At 31.0% G+C, this 24303-nt stretch overlaps 1 protein-coding gene across 2 annotated transcripts in view; it reads left to right on the top strand.

Moving 5' to 3' along the window:
* Positions 1 to 862: 862 nt before the first annotated feature.
* jub (LIM domain-containing protein jub) overlaps positions 863 to 24303 on the top strand; it is a 160413-nt gene continuing 136972 nt past the window's right edge. Inside the window, exons 1-2 of one of the 2 annotated variants that reach the window (XM_075358327.1) lie at positions 863 to 2784; positions 12171 to 12261. In XM_075358327.1, coding sequence (XP_075214442.1) covers positions 1420 to 2784; positions 12171 to 12261 — 1456 coding nt within the window. In that variant the 5' untranslated portion in view covers positions 863 to 1419. The remainder of the gene's footprint in view (positions 2785 to 12170; positions 12262 to 24303) is intronic. The other variant, XM_075358326.1, reaches the window with a different exon arrangement.

Genomic DNA, 24303 nt, shown 5'->3' with positions numbered 1-24303 from the left:
AAACATAACCAGATTTATTAAACATTGGAAACAAATTCCTTAAAAAAATACATTTGTATGTAAATTGCCCTCATTCTTAATTTTTAATATGTTTACTATTATAGTAAAAAATGTAATTCTAAGGACTTTTTTTTATTTGTGCAAAAGAAAGAAAACTGTGTGGTCATCACAAACAACATCTAGGTTAACGCATATGATCTTACCAAAGATTTACTTTGGTTAGATCTACATAAATATATATGCCAATCAGATTTTTCCAAAACAGACAAGATATGAAAATGAATAGCAGTCTAATAAACAATTTCAACCAGTTTAATTACAGTATCTAAAAAGTTTAATTACAGAATTACTTTGTGACTACAAATTAATTTTATATTTTGTATTAACTATTTCTGTTGTACACATGAACAGTTACTGATTAGCATTTGCAAATACTAAACTTCTACAGTGTTTTGCCATAGTACCTCAAAACTAAAGATTAAATTTGAGGTATGCAAATGGGTATAATTACCTTCATTGTAGAAATACATGTTTTCTTTGTAAAATGAACAATCACAATAGTTAATACCTGAGGCGGTTCGTATTTAAAAAAAATAGAACATATGTTGTATTTTGGAAAAGGATTATTTATAAATTAAAACTATGGAAAATTATAAACTAACCTTTTTTAAAATAAATTAATCATATTAACTTTACAATGAAAGTACTTTAAATCAGCTGTCATTCAAAATTATGAAGGTTTATTAAAAAGAAAATAAAAAATTTACAAAACTTTGTTAATGATTAGTTTTGTGTAGTAATAGTAGCAGTTAGGGAATATTCTATTTAGATGGAAACTGTTTTCTTTGGCAACACTGGTAGTTCAAGCGTGAGTCCCGGACGCGTAGTGGGTCGTCGCTGCTGTAGTACTGTTTAGACGTATTTAACTTAAATTTGTTTGTGTGGACGATTCGGCAACTTATCGCCGTTGTATGTTTATACCGTATAAGTAGAAAACCCATTTATTTCATATGAAGACAGTTAGTTTAATAAATATTTTTCGGGTCAAGGTTTCTTGTACTACTTTCTGTAAACTGTTGTCACTGTCGGGTGAATAGTAAATAATGTGATAAGTTATGTGTTACTGAAGTGGTTTTTTGTTTTACGTTGTTTTAGGGCACTTTTTAAGGTTTTTAATTCTACATATTTTATTATTATTTTGTGTGTATTTCGTGTGTGGTATTTGTGTTCTCTTCGTCTAAGACAATGGACGACCTAGCCTAGAACAATAGGTGGTGAAATAATCTCATAAATGCTTAAGTTAAATATTACTTTTATCATCGTTGCAGCGGATCAGTTTTATGTTTTTTTAAATTACATAAATATTTTTTAACTTAATTCTCGAAGAAATTATTTTTACTTTGTTTGATACATGATAATATGGACTCTTATCCCCGTTTTAAACAGAGTATTAATTCAGTAAATGAAAATTCTAATGTGAGTTCTTTTAACCGGACTGCGGATAGTTCCGAATCTGGTTATGGTCGAATTATGCCTAAAATCTCAGAAGGGCAAGGCAGACAATTTTCAACTAATACATTAAATTTAACTAGTAATACCAGTTATGAGTCTGCTACTGGCTCTCGTTCTGTACCTACAAGTGCAGTAGTATCTCCTGTAAAAACATTCCATGATAAAGGTAAACAAGATTTTAAGCAAAGATCATTAGGTGCTATTGAAAGTTTTGTTATGGAAGGTTCAAGTTATCAGGTTGGAAAGAGTCAACCACAGCCACAGTCAGATTATAAAATGTATGAGAGAGGTAATATTATTGCTGCTTCAAAATTTGCTACACCAAAACAAGTTGAAACATTAACAGCAAGCCTAAATAGTGTTAATTTAAATGATAAGGTACTTGACCCTCAAAATAGAACGTATCAAAATAGCCATAATGGAGCTGCCATTCATAATATGATAGATCATAATAAATATTATAGTTCTTATTTAAAACCTGGTGCTGTCAGCCCAACGCACAGCCACAGTGGCTCCAGTAGGGATTCCAACAGCCCTCGTACTAGCATGATAGGAAGTGCCACACAATGTTATGAATACAGTAAAGCTAATAGCCCATCTCCATTATATGAAAATATAGATTATTATAATGCACGGACAACAGTTCCTCCATATTATCACCAACTTCCTACAACACATTCCAGTTATAGTTCTCAAGATTCAAAACATTCCAGTCCTAGAGCAAGTTATGTTGCAGCTGAAGATACAACATACAAAAAAGCTCAGCCTCAGGTACCTGTTGGTGTTAAATTTAAACCCAAAGAGTATCCTCCTTATGAGGCTCCACCAGTTTATGAAAATGTTCAAGATATTAAAAATAGTGGAAACACCAGTTATGAACCGGCAAAACCTGGTCCACAAGTAGCTATTCATACAGAACAACGACAGATGGCTGTTGCAGTTTCATCTCCTTATATTCCACCACCTTATACGACTGGATATTCAAGTGTGCCTGTGATGCAGTCGCAAATAACTCCTGGACCTCAACAGTCTGTAAGCCTTGACAACCGTTCACAGAACACATCAGTTTCCATATCGTCTCCAACTAATGTTGTTACAACTGGACAAATGTCTTTAGCTACTAGTTATCAAAGAGGTACCACAACAGGAATTGCTGGTAGTGTTAGCCCTGTGCCTCGTGAAACTCCAAGTCCTACACCTTCAGCAAAAATAATCTCTCATGGTAGTGGGAAGAATCTTCTGCCCTACAATGTAACACCACCTCGTCCCATGGTAAGATTTTTTTTTATAAATGATTAGTGTGTTGTTATTTTTTTGTGAAAAATAGGTAGTATAATTATTTATCTAAATAGCTGAATAAAAAATAATCATAACATAATATTTAGAATAAGTGGCTACGTCATTTGGATTATAATAAATTTGTAGATCGATCTGTTGTATCTGTACTTGATTTAACCAATGTTAATAGTTGCTTAATATATTAGAAAAGTTTGTTGATATATTTTTCTTATATGTATCAGCGTCTTATCTTGTTAATGCTCTTTCCCATTCTTTTTTAGACAAGTTTAAAGTAATTAAGCTATGCAAGGTTCACATAGGAAGTCAGAAATTTTACTCTAGATTTGGAAAGAAAACATATAAGTAATAAAGTATGCCATGCTTTTTTTTAATTGTAAGTTGTTTGTCATAATTCACTGGCTGTTTAGCATTTGTGTGTGAAATTGTATATACTATATGAAAAACACCAAGCTTGACAGAATTCAAACCCAGTATTTTCCCGATAAAAGATAAATATTCTTTCATTTCATTATAGAGTTACAACTTTTGTCTTTTAAAGTTTGTCTGTACGACTAAGCCTACATTAATGAAAATCTAATTTTATTTATTTAGTTTGTTGCTGACATTTGAATAATCAGTTTTGTACTTACCATGTTGCCTATTTGATTGAGTGGAAAGTTAAGTACAAATGATTCACAGTTTTTTCTACTAAACTTAAGTTAGTAGAAATTAATGAGTTCATAATTTTTTTGTATCTTTTACAACAAAATAGTAGCATGGTAATTTTACTAAGTTGTAACACCAATTTTCCGTAGCTTGTTACATTATTGGGTTTATTTACTAGGCAAATAAAGTAAAAGTATCTCTCACCTGGTATGATAAAGATAGTTCAAAAGTCCATATTTATAACTAATATCATCTCCCTAATGAGTAGAAGCAATTCATTTTCTCTTGACAGAAACATTTATTTTTTTTACACTTTCTTTTCCAGTATTATGATTTCGATTTGTGTAAAACATCAGAGTTAAAATGGCATTAGTCAGAGTTGGTTTCTGTTGCCTTTCATTACAGCTAATCCCTTTGATGAACAAAGTGAAAATATCACAATATCACTTACAGTGATGAATATCACCTGCATTTTGGTAAGATTTGCACGCTGAATTTATAGCAATACGCATGACTGTTGGAAAGAAGGCAGTGGGAAACCATTTTTTCCCCTGCTTTTTTTCTAATTAGATTAACTATAGGATGCTTGTTACCTCAAGTATGGTTATACAAATTTTTGAGAATTAATGATTTCTCTTGTCAGATTATAGGTGTTGCCATTAAATTTGACACTTGCTGTTGGATAGCCATTACAGTGTATATAAACCATTCTATAAATAAATTCTACAAAAAAAAATTGTAAAACTCAATTTACTGTACTTTTTACAGTTTTTGCAGAAATTGTTGCTGCAAATACGTCTTATGTTTAATGTTATTTACAATACCTCTAGTATTATTACCATTACGATTGCGCTAGACTGTTAATCTTTTACCAGTAATTTTAATTTTGTAAATTAAGAAATTTAATAATATTTCATATAAAATGTGTAGTATTGTATTTTATATCATTTATTTTTTTACTAATAATGTATTAATAAAATTAATTGTGATTATGAAAATCTAAAGAAAATTATTATTTTAAGAAGTAATTAACTGACACACAGACAAGTTATATTGCATAATCTGTAAATGCTTTTTCTCAAATGAAACAATCATTACAAATTAATTGCTTTCTCTATAAATGATCTGATAAACCCTAAACATATATCAATAATAGCATCATGTACAAAATAATAATTTTCTGTTGTTGTTTCTACATGGTGTGTTTCTGGTGGTGCTGCTTTTTGGTTTTCTTTATTGTGGTATAGGATTAGTTATAAAAGGATTTATTTTTCAGTATTCTTTTTATTTTAGTTTAATGCAAAATGGGTGTACTAAATCCACAGTGAAATATAGAAAATTAAATTGGCAAGCTCAGGAGATAATCATTAGTTTGTAACTTATATATGCATTTTTAATTATATGCATATGTGTTTTTTAAATTTAATTAATTCAGTTATTTTTTTTTAAACTTTTATTACTCTACTTTATGCATTATCATTGTATATTTACTACTACTACTACTGCAATAAAATTATTGTACAATAAATTAACAGAGTATGGTACAAAAAAAAGACAATATTTTACACTAAAAATATAGTAGAATATTAGCAGCAGCAGGTATTGGCTCACTAATAACCTCAAAATTTTGTGCTGATACCTACATGTTTTTTTATTTATAGTATCTAATGTACATATATACAACCAATATCTTTTAAATAGGATACCAAGTGAGAGTTTTGAGAGTCTTAATAATTTGCTGGAGTTAGCTGCTTATAATCATTCTTCTGACCTGGGGACATGTTAAATGTTGGCTTTTAAAATAGAAGATTTTAAAAACCTTACAGTTAATCATTGATTTGAAAATTATGTATGTTTTTTTGGGGGATTATTTTATGGAACTTAAAAACGATACGGTATTACAAGATGACAATTGGACAACTGTTTTGCAGAGTTCATTGGGTTTAAGCTCATTAAGAAATTGAAATTGAATGTGATATGAGATAATAATTTATGAAAATGTTCTTCCAATATTATTGTAAACATTTTTAACTGTTTTATTTAAACTTTAGAGGTAATAAATAAAAAAATATTTTGAAAGTAAAATTGCTCTCCTCAAATAAACTTTTTTTATTAGAAGAAACAACAGCCTTGATTTATTTCATTGACAGTTAGATTTTCCCCTCAATTATATTAAAATCATTTTTACTTATAGCATTTTTATAGCAATATTAGAGATTAAAACTTATATTTGACAATCTTATAACTTTTGCACACGTTTACAGTTACAAAACAAGAAGATGGAGCATGCTGACTGTTCTTAATTTTTTAAATTTAATTATTTTAAAATGCTTTTAATTGAACCTCTAAACCAATATTAAGGTAGATGGTTATTTGCCATAAAATTATCTTGATTGACTTATATAAAATTATAATATTTTTATTTACTGGAAAATAAGAATACTTTTAAAGTAAAAATAAATGTGAGGAGCCGTTTTTTGAACATTTTTTTGGATTTAACTGCCAATCTGTTCTTTGGTTGAATGTGATGTGGCAAATACACTACATATTATTCTGTATTAGTTCTTGGATGTTGGGTAATAGTGCAGTTGTTTTATTTGATTAATATGTAGTCAGTGGTAAAATATTAATACCTTGAATTGTGATGATTATGGTCTAATTTGGAGCCAGCACGTGCAGATGATGTGGTTTCAGTTATTGTCTTGTAGAGATCTAAACAAAGCAGCCCAGTTCTTGCCATTCTCAACAAAACATATTGGTTACAATTGGTTAATAGCATCTAATTCTTGTTTTCAGTTGTTCAGTATTATTTATATCAATACTATTCGCTGTTTCCTTGATGTAATACTTTAATTAAGAATCGCAACATTCTTAATTTCAGTGATCATGGTACCCATGCCTTCAACCCATCCTTTCCTTTCTATTTGATTGTGTTAATGTCATATATGGAAACTTGTGAATGATAGTTGCTGTAATGATGTTGGGTGATAATGTGGTACTTGCAGAATACCATCTTAAATTATGACATTTTTGCCTATAATTCTTAAGGTACTGCATTTAATTTTAATGTAACAAGAGCTATTATGTTCCATAACGAAGTTATAAAAAGAAAAATGACCTCATTGCTTTTTCATATGTAAGGGCACACATATGAAAATGTGCCCTCAACATCTGTTGACATTGGTAGATTAGTATTTAATTGATATTGTTCATTAGTCCATATTTTGATGTTAAGTTGTACATGAATAGACATATGAATTTTCACTTTTTACCTGAACCTTACCTTGTTTAAAAAATGTTTGTCATTGTCCATCATAGACCAGCGGCTCCCAATCTTTTCTTTGCCACGGACCCCTTATAGCCCATACTGTGTTTTGACGAACCCCCTAAATTTTTCCCTAATTAATATCGGCCAACTTATGTATGTACCCTCATTAATATTTAAATAGTGTAATGAATTAAACATCACAAGAAGCGATAGCAAAATTACATTAAAATTTTATGTTATATCTGAGAATGTATAAAAATAAACTTAATTTTACAAGATGTCACTATGAAAAACATTTTTCAGGCTTATCATAAGGTTGACTGTGGAGCAGTTGATGTTGTTTTGGAGCTGCCAGTTTTCGAAAGTCTGGTTCAGTTGTAGATACCGAATATGGTACCTCATTAAGTCTTTCTATTCTTGTTTTTCAAGAAGACTAGAACAGAAAATGTACACTCGCACAAATACGTTGATGAAAATTTCAGTAAGTGTTGTAATGTTGTCTGGGAAACATCTGGGTACATCAGTGTTTCAGTGCAACTGAAATTCCGACAAGGTTATAGTAGAAAATACAGTTTTCAAACTGGAATCATGCGATAATTCTAAAGCTCCTCTTCTACTTCAACAGGAAGGCTATTTTCTTTCACCATGAAGAGCTTTTTATACTTCACAATGAAGACTACAGCGAGTTGATTTGATTCCGGAGATGGTGCAGTGGATTGTATGTGCACCACAACCCCCTTAAAATTTCCTACCACAGCCCTTTTGGCATCTGTGCACACCCCAACACATTTATTTCAATTTCATTGCCTTCGATAAAATTATTAACAACAAACATAGCCTCACCAGTAGCGTGTAATCGTACCGCATTGCAAAGTAACATGTCTTCATAAATGTTATTATTATATTCATACCTAACAAAGCATAATAAATTTGCATTGTCTGAAATTTAATTGCTTTCATCCAGTTGCAATGCAAAATATCTACTTGATTGCAGTCGTTCAACCAATGTACTGCTTAAATTTTCCGCAATTTCATCATTTCATCTTTTATTGTGTTATTTGATAATGATGTTGAAGAGAATTTCTTTGTATATTTATCATCACACATGATAATATTCTCTTCACTACAGGAAGAATTAGCTCTTCTGTTGTCGTATGTGGCTGTCCTTTTTACCATATGAACAACTTTAAAGGAAACAAGAATGACTATATTAGTGTTTGAACTTAATACAAAGCTTCTTTGATTTCTTACACTCGGTTAGTTGTACAAGCTTAGTGAGAAAATATTCAGATGTTTTATTTGTACAGTCACTATGTTTAGTTTGTAAATACTGCTGAAGTTTTGAAGGTTTCATGGACTCATTTGATAGAACTTCAGTGCAAGTAACGCATTTGGCTTTTCCTCCCTGCTTTTATCTAACATTGTGAACCCAAATTCCAAGTAACTATCCAAATATTTTGACATTTCTTTAACTGAATTTGTGAATTTGAAACGCTACATGAATTGCTGTCTACACTATTCAGATGCTTTAGTGAATCTGATTTCAAACAGTAATCTGTACTGTTCAAAGGAAGATTAACTTTAAATCATAATTACCACGTTTTGAATTTCTAAGAAAATGATTAATGCAAGTCTGAGCCGACCGTACTACAAAGAGAACGACTGAAATACTGGCAAATGACTATAATGTACAAAAAGGTTCTGCCAAAATCGCTAAATATGTAGGAGGTTGTGTGCTACTTTTGTTAAAAAAAGACTGGAAAGAATGGATTATTCAGCTCTACCCAAGTTGCGGTACAATTATTCCTTTTTAAATTCTAAGGTTGGAAATCCTTGTAACAAAACTAAACTTATTCTTGCAAATTGAGATCATGATAAATTGAAGTATAAAATAATCTTATTTTGAAAATAAAATTTAATTATTTTTTTATTTTTAGAGTTGGTGGTAGTCTCATTCACAAAGTTGGGAGCTACTAACTTTGACCGTACAACAGAAGCATATCTTCTGAAGTTTTTCGTAGTACAATATATGTAACAATTGTTATTTTTAACCTACAAAATGGAGGATTTTATCAGAACTTTGAGCAGTAATATTGTCTTAAAATGGCTCAATCCTTGAGTACAGGTCTACACCAATTTCTTTGGATACTTATATGCGATTTTTCCATATGGCTTAAAGTGACTTTGTTAACAGATATAGTCTGACTTAACATTTTGTTTTTTATGAAGCTGTCAGTTTCCTTAAGCAGAAGTTAAATAGTCCCGCATCACAGTAGGAAGAAGTAATAAAATTTATATTTTTATTTCTGTTGGTAGTTTCTTCATTATTGTGTTAAAAAAATTATAAAAAAGTCTAATTAAATGAAAAAAATGAATGAACTTTTGATATAGACTCAAAACATTTATTTAAGGGGTAAAATAATTTTACATCGCTCTTGTACTGTTAAGATCAGAATTTCATTTTTCACATTTATACATCGCTGATTTCTAATTTATTTTTGATTTTTATTTCACTTGACTGATGTTTTTCCTTAAACGTGTCTTTGTTTGTTTCATTTTACGAACAAATTATTTTTTAATTAATTAATTGAAATGAAATTACTTTTTCCTTTTATTTTTTTTCTTTTAGTTTCATAAGGTATCTACAACACAGGAATTTCCTTATGTGTGTAAATTTACATGGAATGAGATCTAAATAGATTCCAATGTATGATCAACATCTCATTTAAAAGCCATGTTTTTTAATTCATTCTGCAGATATAATAGGTTTTCTCTAAATTTTTTTTTATATTTGATTGTTTTAATTTATTTATTTAATAAATAAATAATTTATTTCGAGTAATAAAATTTATTATTTTTTGTTTTGTATGTTGTTTACTTATATTAATTTATATTTTGTTATTTTTATTAAATAAAATGTATTATCTAAGGAACTCTTTTTCAACTCTTAACATATTTTATTTTATTGATTATTAATTTAAAGAAATTTTTATTAAATTTTAATTACATATATGAAATTGGAAAAATATTCAGATGTTTTGTTAGACATTGTAGTTTTATATATTACATTGATCTATGCGTAGTTTGGTAAATGCTGAAGTCGTTGAAATGTAGAAAATTTAAGTTTTATTATCTATTTCATCGCATAATATCATACAGAAATTTTACTTTAATGTCCATATTTTGAATTGACTGTCCCTTAGCCTGTTTCATTCTGATGTTATCGATATTTATTTTTTTATATATTTTATATTATAAAATATGGTACATTAATAGGCAATAGAGATATCAGTTTATTGTAGTTTATGATTTGTTTGTACATTTGTTATGATATTTATGCATCATATTATTTGTAGATTTTAAGAATAAATATTTTGATATGTACAGGATGGTGCACGTAATGATCCGACATTAGGTTTCGTTAAAAAATTTTATTTAAATCGCAATACAGAAAAGTGAAATACATTTTGTTTACTATATAGCTGGAGATTATGTTCTTCTGCTTATCACATGTTCAATATGACCACCGTCTCATCTAGCAACTTCTTCAACAGAAACTCCTATGTTGTTAATAACTCGACAACACATATCTTTGGTTATCTTGTTACACGCCTCTACGATCAACACTTGCAGTTCCATCCCTGTATGACAATGTTTAGGAAAAATCTTTTCCTTTAGAAATCCTCAAAGAAAGTAATCGCACGGATTCAAATCAGGACATGCAAAACGATTAGGAAATCAGTTTGAAATGAGATTTGCATTAAAGGTTTGATGCAGAAAGTCTAAAACATTAGCCGTGTGCGGTCTGGCTACATCCTCATGAACCGATTGTTTTATAATTGAAACCCTTTTGTAAGAAGCTGAGGAACAAAATTATTATCCAGCATGTTTAAATTATGTTCACCGTCTGTTCAAAAAAGAATGGCCCTATTACCCCGTGACTCACGTACCTTAATTCTTGGAGCGTGATGCATCTTTTCATGAAGCACATGTAAATTTTTGGAATCCTAAAAATGCACATTTTGAATATTAACAACCCCGACTAGGTGAAAATGTGCCTCGTCTGAAAACCAAACATCGTTCAACAATATGTCTTGGTTCGCAGCCCGTTCAGCGAATGCCGTTCTTTTGATCTTTGTTGTCAGTTGTTAATTTAGGCAGCACTGTTATTTTGTACGGATACAAATGCAAATCGGGTTTTAAAGTTTGCCGCTCAGATCGCCTAGAATTCCAAGTTGTGCTGCTGCTTTTCTTGTTGATTTGCCCGGGCTCCTCAACAACGCTGCTCTGACAGTTTTGACATTCTATGGAGAACAAAAACCGGCAGAGCGTTCACTTTTACTCTTAAATACCTAACCGTCACTATTAGATTTTTCATAAAGTGTATGTATTGTTTTAAATGAGGGCGACCACCGACTTTGAAAATGCACATGAAACCGTCTTTTTGTAAGCACCGTACCTTTAATTTTATTAAAAAACACAACACGGTCTTTACACGCTATTCAATAGTCGGTCTTCCTTTGTCAGCCATCTTGAAATAGTACACAAACGGCGCATGCAGAAATAGAGAAACTAATATTCATAAACTGCTGTCACTTCTGCCAAAATAAAACACATTATTTATTAACTTAATCGATTATTGCCAAAACAAATGTTGGATTATTTTGTGCGTTACTGTGTATATTTATTGCTAATTTATATTTTTACTTTATAATTTTTTCTTAGTATGCAGGAAATATATAAAGAAATGCGCATTTTGTTGTCTAACCCGAGATGATTAAATCTTGGGTTAGAAAAAAAATTAACCGAAGTAAATTTTATTTAATTTTATGTACATGCGACCAAAAATATACAGGCGTGTGTGAAACACACACAGACAAACACAAACGGGAGGGTGACTTTTGTCACGTTTCCTCACCTCAAGGTTCATTTTGTTTATAATTTGGTATTAAGGGCTATATAAAATAAATCTTCATGTAGAAGAATTTGTTAATATTCTTCTTTTTTCAGAATATAAATAAAATTAATGCGTGAATATTTGCAGTAAGTATTGATTTTTTACTTCATTTCTGATACTCGATAACCCTTGGGAAGGGTATTTTAACCTAATCACCTCTTGAAATGTTAATTTATTTATTTTAAGTGAGACTATTATAGTAATTTCCGTATTTTTTTATTAAATTTTTTTTAGTTGAAATATTTTATATGTTTTATAATTATAATGATTTAGATTCATTTCATGTGGAGTATAATCTGGTTATTGAGCTTCCTTTATATTTCCTTTAATTTATTTATATTTCCATTTATTTAGGATTCCAATAGGGTTATATTTTGTATTCTTCACTCCATTATGAACGTACATTTTTACTTTGAGTAATAATTTCTACAGTTGTCTCGGTAAAAAAAATCTGGCTCTGCAGTTAAATGTTTGTTTAATGCTTTATAGGGCCCTACTGAAGCCGAAAGGAAAATTGAAGAACTAACTCGGCAGCTTGAAGAGGAAATGGAAAAACAAGAAGAAGAAGGAGAATATTTTGGTAAGTTTGGTTTTTTATGTTGTTTGAATGATAATGCGGATTCATAATCATTTTTGTATGCGTAAAAGCTTTTATAAATTAAATTACTACCTGAGTTTGTTTGTTTAAAAACTATGTTTTCTTTTCTTACTGATAATATTAAAAGGTTCTCGATAGTTATTCTTATACACTGTCCTTCCTGACATATCTTATGATCATAACGTAGTACGTGCTTAATTTTCTTCACATCCTCTTTCGTTATTAATATTCGATAAATAAACGATTAAATTATTTATGTATTAAATCGATGCGTTACTTTTAATGTGTATTCTAGTTTTTCTTATATATATTAAAATTTTTTTTATGTATATTTTCAACAATTTCTTCAGTGAGTTTTCTGGTGGCAGTGTGGTTAACAACGTCCATCCTTAAAAGATTAGAAAGAACATTTAATCGTAGTACGTATAATAAGTTTGTAATCGAATAAGATAAATTATAATTATCTATAAAAAGTCTAATCGCCCCGTGTAACAGAAGCGGCCTTTTTTGATTTCTTACTTTGTATAATACGTACGCCTTTATCGGCCAACAACCATACAAAGTATACTTAATTCATTACATCTGGCGTACGTTAATAGAGTTACTTACCTTCATTAAAGATAATGTGCTAAAAAACAATCGGTAATATGTAAATTTAGAAAGAATTGACATAAAACGTGCTCGTACGTTGCAATAACAAAATGCACCTTGACATCATAGCGACTGAAGAGTATAAACACAAACTGCAGCGATTGTAATAAATCATACATAGGGAAGACCGGATGCACATTCACGAAGAAAATGTACATAACAGAATAATGTACAAACTTATAGAGATATAGATAACACGTAAAATAAATACAGCATATGGCAAATTTACACGATTATATACTTAACTGGTTTTCTGTTTTACAGATGGACCCCGTTTACAACAGTAGAAAATCCATTGAGATAGATGCTGATTATTAGCTCTGTAAATATCTTGGCAAGAATACTTCCATTCGTTTGAAAGATATTGCATATTTTTCAATAATTTTAAATAAGTAATTTGTTCCATTCTATGGGTTTAAAGTTTTTTTATTTTTATTTTTTCTATACATTTTTAGGTAGATTTCATAAAAAGCTACCTATTGTAACGGGTACCATGATTCGACTTGTGCAAAAATTTTGAAATATCTTCGCGTTTCACATCCCCCAGACCCCAAAACCACTGTCAGCTCAAATGTTTATATATATATATATATATATATATATATATATATATATTTCGCTTATTTGCGGACACAATAACTGGAATAATTTTGTACCAATCACTTTCAAATTGTTCCCTAAAAATAACTCAACCCAAAATGTCGATTGAGTTCGTTAATGGCCAAAATCGGACCATGGGGGTGGAAATGGGGTGGCTTTTTCAAAAAAATAAAATATTGTCATAACTTTCTTGTTAATTAAAATATCAAATTCGATTAAAGTTCTTACTGTTCTTCAGATAACGGCCTAAAACGTATTTAAGTAAAGTTTTTTGATATAACCAACCGTTGGCCCAGGGGGTGAAAAAAAAGGGATTTGAAGGCAAAAAAACATACCTACCGTAATAGACGCAGTATCGAATCGGTTTAAAGTGGTTGTTAGTCCTCTAAATATTACCTAAAACTTTTGTCTGAAATAATTTTTGATATGACCAACCCTTACGGCAAGGGATGACCAAAATTTTGCTGGAACGGTAAGATGGAGCTTGTATGCTAAACACGTGAAACGTTTTGCACGTGCAACCATTGTATCGAATAAATTTAAAGTTTTTCTTAACTTTAAGGTGGACATTTTTTTTATTCGCTACTTAGCACCGGTGAAATCTACCTCCACCTTCTGGGATGCCGAAAAGGATTTTTATATTTTGGATTACATATGTTTGTTAATTTTATTGTCGTTTCTGTTAATATTGTAGAATTTATTTCTACTTATTATTTTATATTGTAATTTTTTGGATATTTATTTTTAAATGTTATTTTTATTATATTTATTTTAATTTTAACTTTGTTATAATTATTATAAAAAAACCCGTTTCTAACCGGTTTCCTGTTGCTAAACTGTTTATAAGTTTTGTACTTACGTCTTCAGACTTTACTGCTTTTGAATTGTAAGTAATGAATCGGTGCACTAGTATAATGATTAGTTATTAGCCGTTACGACTGTACCGACGCATCATATTCGGAAGAAGTATGAAAAGTATTACCGGCACATAGCTACAATATCAAATAAATAAGCAGTTTGAGTAGTTTATTATCTCATCTTTATTCGATAACCGCTCGTCAAAAAATTATGAAAAATTTGTTTTATTTTATAAACACAAGTAAAAGTTTTAAAGAATATTTCCGCGTTAGTTTTTTGGTATATTATATGTTCCAGAAAAAATTAAAGCGGTGAACTTTGTTTAAGCTGATATTTTTTTAACGTCGTATAAATTTTTATATCGATTTAAATACCAAGCGTTTTAAATACAAATATAAAATTTTATAGTTTTGTATAAAGTGCTTTTTGTAATTTTGATTTGTTCGTTGTAACATGTTTTGTATAATTCTGAAATTTTATGAAAAATCCACAGTTTACATTTTTTATTTATTAGTATTCGATTACTTAACTATTCTACAAAAAAGAACTTTATATGTAATAAAATGAATTTTTAGTAAGTACTGGTATATTTAATCGCTTTATTGTACCGATAAACATAAAAGATAATGCTAAAAAAAAAAAACAATCGGTCACTGTTCTTGAACTGTACACAACTTATTAAAATAGATAACATATAGGGACGACAAAGAAGTAGTTTGATAAATATATTAAATTTTGTACGATAATAAAAGCAGAAGATTTGTAATCCAATAACAAAACATCGACATAAAATTCCAGCTTTTACAAGTTATTAACAATATTTTATATATAGAAAGAGTATTGTATGGTAATGCTAGAAAAAATAAAAAGTTATATAGCACACTTTTTGCATAGAAGGGAGCTATGGGAATTCAAGCTCTGAAACTTACTAAGCTGCAGGTTTTATTTAATTTTCTTATGAACTGTTTTTTTTTTCTGCATATTAAACGATCATTTGAGAGCGGTTTCCATTTTAAGGGAGATGTGTGATGTTCTCGTTTATAGTTATTATTAATGTTATAATAAATCTTGCAGTAAGGTACCTTTAAACTTCCAGCGGGGATCTGACCGTACGATTTGTGTAGTTTAATTGAATCCTTTCAAATGTCACACGGTTTTGGGTTTGAACAAGAATTTTTTGAGGGAAAGTATTTTATATGGAAATTATTCCAAATCGTATAATTAATTTTTTTTTGTATTGAAATACCGTACGTTTGAAAATTAATATCTGGGTTTTAAAGCTACGTATTATTTATCAAGTTTCAAGTGGATTGATCAATCGTAGATGAAATCAAAGAGCAACTCAAATAGTTTTAGCGTGCGCAAACTCTAAAGTCTCCAGATCATGGTTTGCGCGCTAGCTTCGCAAATGAAATGATGCACCGTGACGGTGAAAACTTAATCGTGTCGTATTCGGCGGCGAATCGACATTTCATGTTAATAGAAAAGTAAACGTTCATAATGTGCGTATCCGGGGATCAAAAAATAGTGCGTCGTGAACGAGGCTCCTAAAAACTGAATGTTTTTTGTGCCGTATCCCGACGGCAAGCTTACGGGCCGTTCTTTTTTGCGGAAGAAAGCGCGTCTGGAACGTACTATCTCGATACGCTACAGCTACGGCTCTTTTTTTAACTGCAATACGAACCGCAGAACTTTATTTGGCAAAAAGATGGTGCGCCTCCTCACTGGTATAATGCTGTACGTGATCGGTTGAATGAAATTCTCCCCGACCGCTGGTTCGGCCGCCGGGGACCAGATGACAGGGCTTGTTTTCCCTAGCCTCCACTTTCGTCCTATCTGACCCCGTGCGATTTTTTTCTTATGAAATTTTTTTAAAAGAACGATTTTTTTCGTATGAAAAACTGTTTGAGTAGCTGTTTCATTTCACGTATAATGTATCAATTAAGTAAAACTTAATAAATATTAGATAACTTATATTCCCATTGAGCAGTAACAAAAACAGGTTCCCAAGAGATGAGGGAAGAAAACCCCGTTAAAAATCCTAAAAAAAATTATATGAAAGATGCGTTAGAAATTTTATTTAATTTTTATCGTTTAAAAAATTGTTTGTTAAACGTACATTCTCGGCTACCAAATCATAACCGTTAAATGGTTTTTGATTAGGGAAAGGTGAACCGACGTTACTCGTTCGAAATAAAAAGTAATCCAAAGAAAGTTATTTAAATATAATTTTCTAACTTTATCAACTTTAAATCTAATTTGTAAGAATTTTCCCCAAACTGGATTTGATTATTACATTATGAACGAGTGAACGCCAAAAACTTATTTATAATATACGTATTTTTATTATTACTTTTTTTAGAGGAGACGGTCAATTGTTAAATATTTAATGTTTTAAATTCCTAGTTTAATCAAACTAAATAAAAGTTGCGAATCACCTCAGAATTTTATTACACTTGTCTAATTTATTAATTTATTGTGGTGTTCACGCTCAGTTCGTACAAACAAAATATACACAAATCGAGATATGTAGTTAACTTGCAGATGAGTACATATTGAAATAATAGATTTTAGCTTCGGTTTTATTTTATGTGATACGCAATGATAACATTAAAATGAAGTGCATCATAGTATTTCGCCGACATCTTTATCTATACGCATGTAGCATATAGTAGCGGTCATTATAAAAATTACATCTCTCGTAATTGCTCACAAAAAAATACGATAAAACATTTTCTACCGATTCACCGATCTTTCGAAAGCGGTTTATCCAGTTCATTTTAATACGCGATGTACTAATCGTACAGCTATCTCTCTTCTTAGGTAAACTAATTTAGTCTGAGTTTGGAAAATATTACTAAACATGTAAAATACGACGCGTTTTCTATTAAAGGCTTATTACTCCATCAATATTGTAGTTATTCGATAGATAAATTTACATCTAAAAAATTTACATCGTACCCAAATTTCAATAAGTACTGTTAAAAAACGATTCGGATCGGCCCAACGGTCGGAGCAACGAGTTGACTGTGTGTTGAGCCTTTTAATCGGTCGAGTTTTTTTAAAGATTAATTGCTTATAGAGTGCAATGAAATTAATTATTAGAAGACGTAATTTTGTATTCGATAAAATTCAAGCGGTAGCGCCCACCGTATGTTTGATTTTCACGGTAGTGGAATTTCACGAACAGTTGTTTTCTTATGTACGAAAGATATCTCGGAAGTAAAGACCTCTGGGAAATTTCCCTCCTTAAGGTTGGCGAACCTGTGTCGTTCACGGCCACGCTAGTAATGTACACACCGCATTGCCGTCTGAAAGCTCTTGTGTTGTAGTATCTTTGGTTACGTGTGAGTTTTTATGTTATAAAATGAACTGCAAAATCGATGTTGCTGCCGACTGTGAAATACGTGGAGTCAAACGTTTTTTAAACCATCAAAACGTTAAGTCGGCTGAAATTCATAGGCAGTCGGTTGCTGTGTACGGTGATAATGTAACGAATGAAAGAAACGTCCGAAACTGGCGTGAAAGGTTTAGAAATAACAGAATTAATGTGTTTGATGAAGAACGTTCGGGAAGCCCTCGGTAATCACCGAGGACTTGTTGAAACGCATCGATATTGAAATCAGAAAAGATCGTCGCTCAACGATTTCCGACCTGGCCCTTCTTTTTCTTGTTTCAAGAGCTGTTATCGGTCGCATTGTTCATGACCGTTTAGGATTCAGAAAGGTTTGCGCACGTTGGATTTGTTAAAGGGAAGTCACAAAAAAATCCGAATGGGATCTGCTTTGGAATTTTCGATGCGCTACAGAAAAAGGCGACGAGTTCCGTAATTCAGTTGTTACCGGCGATGAAATATGGATTTCGTATTACGCGCCAGAGAGAAAACTGCAGTCAAGCGAATGGCGTCATCCTCAATCACCAACTCTACGTAATTTAAGGCGCGTTATTCAAACTCGGCAATGTGGGCGGCCGACCGACGGCGTTGTCCTGTCGCACGATAATGCACGTCCACATGTTGCGGGTCCGACATGTGATTTACCGACAACATTTGGATGGGAAATTTACGATCACCCGCCGTATAGTCCGGACATAGCTCCTTCTTATTACCATTTGTTTGGGAAATGAAAGAATTTTTGAGCGGTAAGCGATTCGCGGGTGACCTTTAAAAATGCTGTTAATCAGTGCCTAAATGGACCGGCGGCAGAAGAATAAGATGAGGATATATTGAAGCTGTTGTGTCGCTACGATAAATGTCCTAATTCACGTGACGATTATATAGAGAAATATAAGGTATGTAGTTTAAGAGAAAAATATATATTTATAAAGTTTTCAGAATAAATCTTTTTTACAGTGAAACGGTCTTTACTTTAGAGATAACCTCTCGTATTCGTGTTGGTGTTTGGCTTTTAAGAAGCGTCATCTAAGGCTCGCTTGTAATTTATTGTTTAGTATTGTATCGGTTGTTAATTGAAATGAATTAAATTAAAATTGGCGTATTTTGTGATAAAATCATTTTTGTAATGCGATTATAATTACTATAATAGTATGTGTTTGGAACAATATAGGGTAGGCGTTATGATATTGCATATTAATCCCGACGTTAAAAAAATTTGTTACAAGATTGAAGAAAGGGATGTGGGTATACTTCCTACACTTTTTCGGTTCGCCTTCATATTTCTTACTGACCTGACCTTAAGCGTGTTTTGTGTTCGCTTAATGTAATATTTTATATTTTAATGTTACGTAGGATTTTATTTTTGTCTTTTTTTAGTTAATAGTTGTGTTTATATTATTTAAGATAATATTAATGTTGAATTTTTACTAATATTTCTAAAAAAAATATATATTTCTGTAAGAAAAAGGTTTTCTTTTAAATTAAAAATATTTTCTACCGAAGATTGAAGAAACCCAAAATAATACATACTCCTGCATGATTAATGGCTCCACGTTTACAGCAGTACGTTTATAATAATTTTTCCATTTCTTTTCTTATTTTTACCAAGACGCAGGTTTGTCGTTTTTGCATTTCTTGTTAACTGATTTTTACTTCCTTATATCATATCTGTAGAGGTAAGAGCCATAAAAAAAAATGGGGTATGGAATTTTTTTGGCATTTCTCGACGTTCATTACCCAGGGATCCCAAAAAACAAAAAGAAACTAGGGGGGGGGGGGGTAATGTTCGTACGTATGTAGGTGTGTTTGCGTGTTTGAAGCTTAAAACTTTCGACTGAATAAACCGATTTTGATGAAATTTCGTTCAGAGATTCGTGTATATGGGAAAATTTGTCGGTAAAGTTTTGGGGTCAATTTTCTCAAAATTTTGCAAGCGTGACCGTACTTTATATTAAGCTCAGTATATGCCTGCATTGCATGCTTATCTTACCGTTTTTTCTCCAAAAATACCCCGTTTAACTTTGCATATTTTTTAACCGATTTTTTTTCATATTTTCCTAGGCATAGTGGTAGTACAAGTGAACCAAAAAATACTTTGGAGACATTATTGTGGGTGGGGGAGCCAATCAAAGTTAAAAATATCGATTTTTGAATTTTTAAAAGTTTTTTTGGTTTATTTAAACTTTTAGGTAACGTTTTTCATGTATAATTATATTTCCACTATATAAAAATAAATAACCGATACCGGGAAAGTATTACAACATTGATTTCAGTTTCTTTATTTTTTCGTACCGGACAGCGTCGTAGGTTTACCTATTTTAAATAATAACACTAAGTTTGAAATAAAATAAATTTAAAAAGGAAAACCTGCTTAAATATAACCGCATTGAGAGGTATTAAATTCTTGCTTAAGAATCGATTAAATGATGCGAAAAAAAATTATTAGCGACTTACGCGAATTGCCATCGACTTGAAAAAGTAAACTTTAAAGAACGTAAAAGTGTTATCTTTTTCGTTTCAATGCTATTTTCTAAAACTAGGTTTTTTTCTTTTTTCAAAAAAGTCTATTTTCACATTCCTTGAATTGTTATAAATTGTTCGTTATTCTCAAAACCTTTCTTTCACATTTTTGAAATTAACGGATAACTAAAAAACGACGTATGATGATGGCGTAGGAAAGTTATACAGAAAACAAATACTTCTAATCAGTATATTTCTTGTTCATCTACCTTACATTTTAGGTTGTAATAACAACGGAAAACTATACTAGTCGTTGTATATATTTGTAGATGAATTTGAAAGTTAATAATTTGCTTCATAATATAAAAAAAAAGATCGAGGATGTTCTTACGTTAATCCCCGGTCTGTTTTCTATTAATTTATGTAATTTAATTTCATTATCGAAATTTGGTCATCAAAAAACTAAAGAAATATACACATTTTTGACTACTGTAATCTAAAGGACTTAACCATCCGCGTAAAACGCGCGCAAAAAAAAAAACTGAAAGCAAACCCTGTTAATTGTGTGAAGTTTAACTTTTCTCTATGTATTCGCCCAGTTTCGCCGATTTTGGATTAATAGTTTCTCAATTATCGAAAATTTTTTAAAGCGTAGGTAATTAAATTAGTAACGTTTATTTTTTAAAATTGTAAAAAGAACATACACCTTTTTTTTGATAAGCTGAATAAGCAATTAAAAATAACGATTACTACGACGGGGAAGATCTGAAGTCGGAAAAATATTTTAATAACCGTTGCGGGAAGGAAGAAGTACTGTAATGAGCACATATCACATTGTTGGTAATAGCATATTAAACAAAAAAATTATTTTCTTGTAATACTTGTAATTTTCTTGTTACACGGGCGTGGAATATTTAATAACATTTTTTAAAGGTATAATAATAATTTTTTTTTTTTTTTTGTCTTCAGTCATTTGACTGGTTTGATGCAGCTCTCCAAGATTCCCTATCTAGTGCTAGTCGTTTCATTTCAGTATACCCTCTACATCCTACATCCCCAACCATTTGTTTTACATATTCCAAACGTGGCCTGCCTATACAATTTTTCCCTTCTACCTGTCCTTCCAATATTAAAGCGACTATTCCAGGATGCCTTTAGTATGTGGCGTATAAGTCTGTCTCTTCTTTAGATATATTTTTCCAAACGCTTCTTTCTTCATCTATTTGCCGCAATACCTCTTCATTTGTCACTTTATACACCCGTCTGATTTTTAACATTCTCCTATAGCACCGCATTTCAAAAGCTTCTAATCTTTTCTTCTCAGATACTCCGATCGTCCAAGTTTCACTTCCATATAAAGCGACACTCCAAACATACACTTTCAAAAATCTTTTCCTGACATTTAAATTAATTTTTGATGTAAACAAAATATATTTCTTACTGAAGGCTCGTTTAGCTTGTGCTATTCGGCATTTTATATCGCTCCTGCTTCGTCCATCTTTAGTAATTTTACTTCCCAAATAACAAAATTCTTCTACCTCCATAATCTTTTCTCCTCCTATTTTCACATTCAGCGGTCCATCTTTGTTATTTCTACTACATTTCATTACTTTTGTTTTGTTCTTGTTTAAATAATAAATTAATAAATAATAACTGTCACTACTATTTTCGTTATAAGACCTCCCCTAATTTTATCGTTATTTAGAAGCGAATCGGTAATTTTCAAAGTTAGTCGATTCAGATATAACAAAAAATAAGACATAAGCTGTAGTTATTTAGGTACTGTAAATTGTAGAAAATGCTTCTCATTTATTTATGCTTTCCTACTTACTGCGACGTCATTAGCTGTATATTGAAGGTCTGAAAAAATTTTCCCATCTTATACGTAGAATATATATTTTTTTGTATAGTTTTGTCGTATTTGAAAATTAATTATAAGAAAACAATGGAAAAAATAAATAGCTGTTTATCAAATAAAAGTAATGAATCCGAATATTTCCCTGAGGTTCCGTCATTGTTTTTGTTTTAACGTTGTGTAAAAATGTTGAAGAATAAAATGATACAAATAAAATAAAAAAGCAAGGCCAGACAATGAAGGAATTTTTTTCCCAGATATTAATACGTACAAGCAGTACATAAAATATGTATGTATTATACATAGGAAGAAATCATCCGACCGTTACAGGAAATGTTAAAATATAATAATACTTATACGTAATTTGGAACGATGATAAAACTACAAATTAGTCGGTCGACTGTTTCCTTTTACTAGGCCGTACCATTATAATGTATAACAAATAAATGTATAAATAAAAAATGTTTGGTAGCTAGGTCAGGAGGAGACGGAAAAAAACGATGATACAAAAAATAAATGACTGATGATACCATTATCTTGTCGCACCCACACCTTTTGTAATAAAAGGGCGTTGCACAGAAATTTGTTTCCCAATTCTCCCCCTCTGCTTCGGTTTATAATCGACCTATCTTGCCACCTGTCTTTTCTGCCCGACCTTATTCTTGCTATACCTATTATTATTTAATCATTTTTATTAGTTACATTTCGTTTAGCTTTTATTTAGTTTCACGTTTAGTTTTGTTATTTTTGATTGCAGACGACTAATTAAAAAAAAGGAAACTTAACGTACACCTTACTTTTATTTTATTTGTAGCCGCATTGTATTTTAGCCTTGATGGTTTTCAGAATACGCAGAATTTTGAAAATTAGATATCATTCAGTGTGATAAATTTGTTCAAAACCAGTCCGACATTAACATCGACAATAGAACCAAAAACACTCATTTGGTGGAATTATTAAATAAAGTAGGGTCGTTTGTGATGAGTGTATTTTTCAAACTAACACATGGACGTGCCCAGATGGTTGCTTAAAACTCACCCGCAGGCCGATGTATTCTTTAATACAGTTTTTGTTCTACTTTAAGGTCAGTTTAAGGCATAATTAAATTAATCCAGGTAACTCCATTACTTGATTAGTAATAACGCTTAATAGTCGTAATTAGCAACGTCAGTTTTTTGCGTAGTCATACTTGAGTCCATTAAGTCACGTTCTTTCTGCAAGAGATAGGTTGTGTTTCCCACAGATGAAGTTTAGAAAATATACAACATTTTATTTTTCATTTAACAAATCTTTCATACTGTTTTCGTTATATTGTTAAAGAAGATTTTACTGTTTTCCCATCTCCGTCGGTAGACGAAGACGAAATAAAAAAAAAACTGTTTTTAACTTACTAGAAGTATTTTTCGATGAGAAAACTATTATATAAAACTAGTTTTATATAAAATAAAAAAAGTTTTTTTCAGCTTGATAATTGATTTACAGCTAAGTTCGAAGCTTGTGGTTGTGGTTGTAGAATCGGAAGTCTATGAAAACACCCATGCCTGAGATGAAAGGCTGAGACAGTACTACTCTGACAAGAAGGTCAGCGGAATGGCGAAAATCAAACGGTTACATGGCGCACGGACATTTATTCTAAAAGAAAGAAAGAAATTTATTCACGGACGGGTGATTCAAAAAGGATTTCACAACTTTAAAAATATATAGAAATTTGTTGACAACTTACAGATTCCGTTGAGGTCTCATTTCATAGAAAAACGTATCAAATTTGTCACCCAACATTCACTTAACATACTGCAACATACGAGGTCTGTAAATAAAGTGATGAGATTTGTTCAGAAATACGTTTTATTTTTAATCCAATTATACATGGAGTCACCTTCAAATAGTTCCCTTGGGAAGCCACGCAACGCTTCAAACGGGTTTCCTACTCTTCATGGCAGTGTTGGAACTCAGAAACCGGAATATCCTTCAGATGATCGGTTACATTTTTTTAATGTTTTCTACTGTTCCAAAATTATGTCCTTTGAGGTGTTTTTTTTTAAAGTCGGGAACAGGAAAAAGTCGCAGGGACTCAAGTCAGGTGAATAAGGTGGTTGAGGAAATGCAGGAATGTTTTTCTTTGCCAAAAACTCATTAATTGAAAGTGCAATGTGGCAGTTGCATTGTCATGATGCATCATCCAGTTGTCTTTGATGGCTGCTTTAAC

This window comes from Lycorma delicatula, chromosome 2 (assembly GCF_047948215.1).
Source record: "Lycorma delicatula isolate Av1 chromosome 2, ASM4794821v1, whole genome shotgun sequence".
NCBI lineage: Eukaryota > Metazoa > Arthropoda > Insecta > Hemiptera > Fulgoridae > Lycorma > Lycorma delicatula.
Note: the sequence above shows the minus strand (reverse complement) of the source record. Positions and strands in the feature narration are given on the sequence as shown.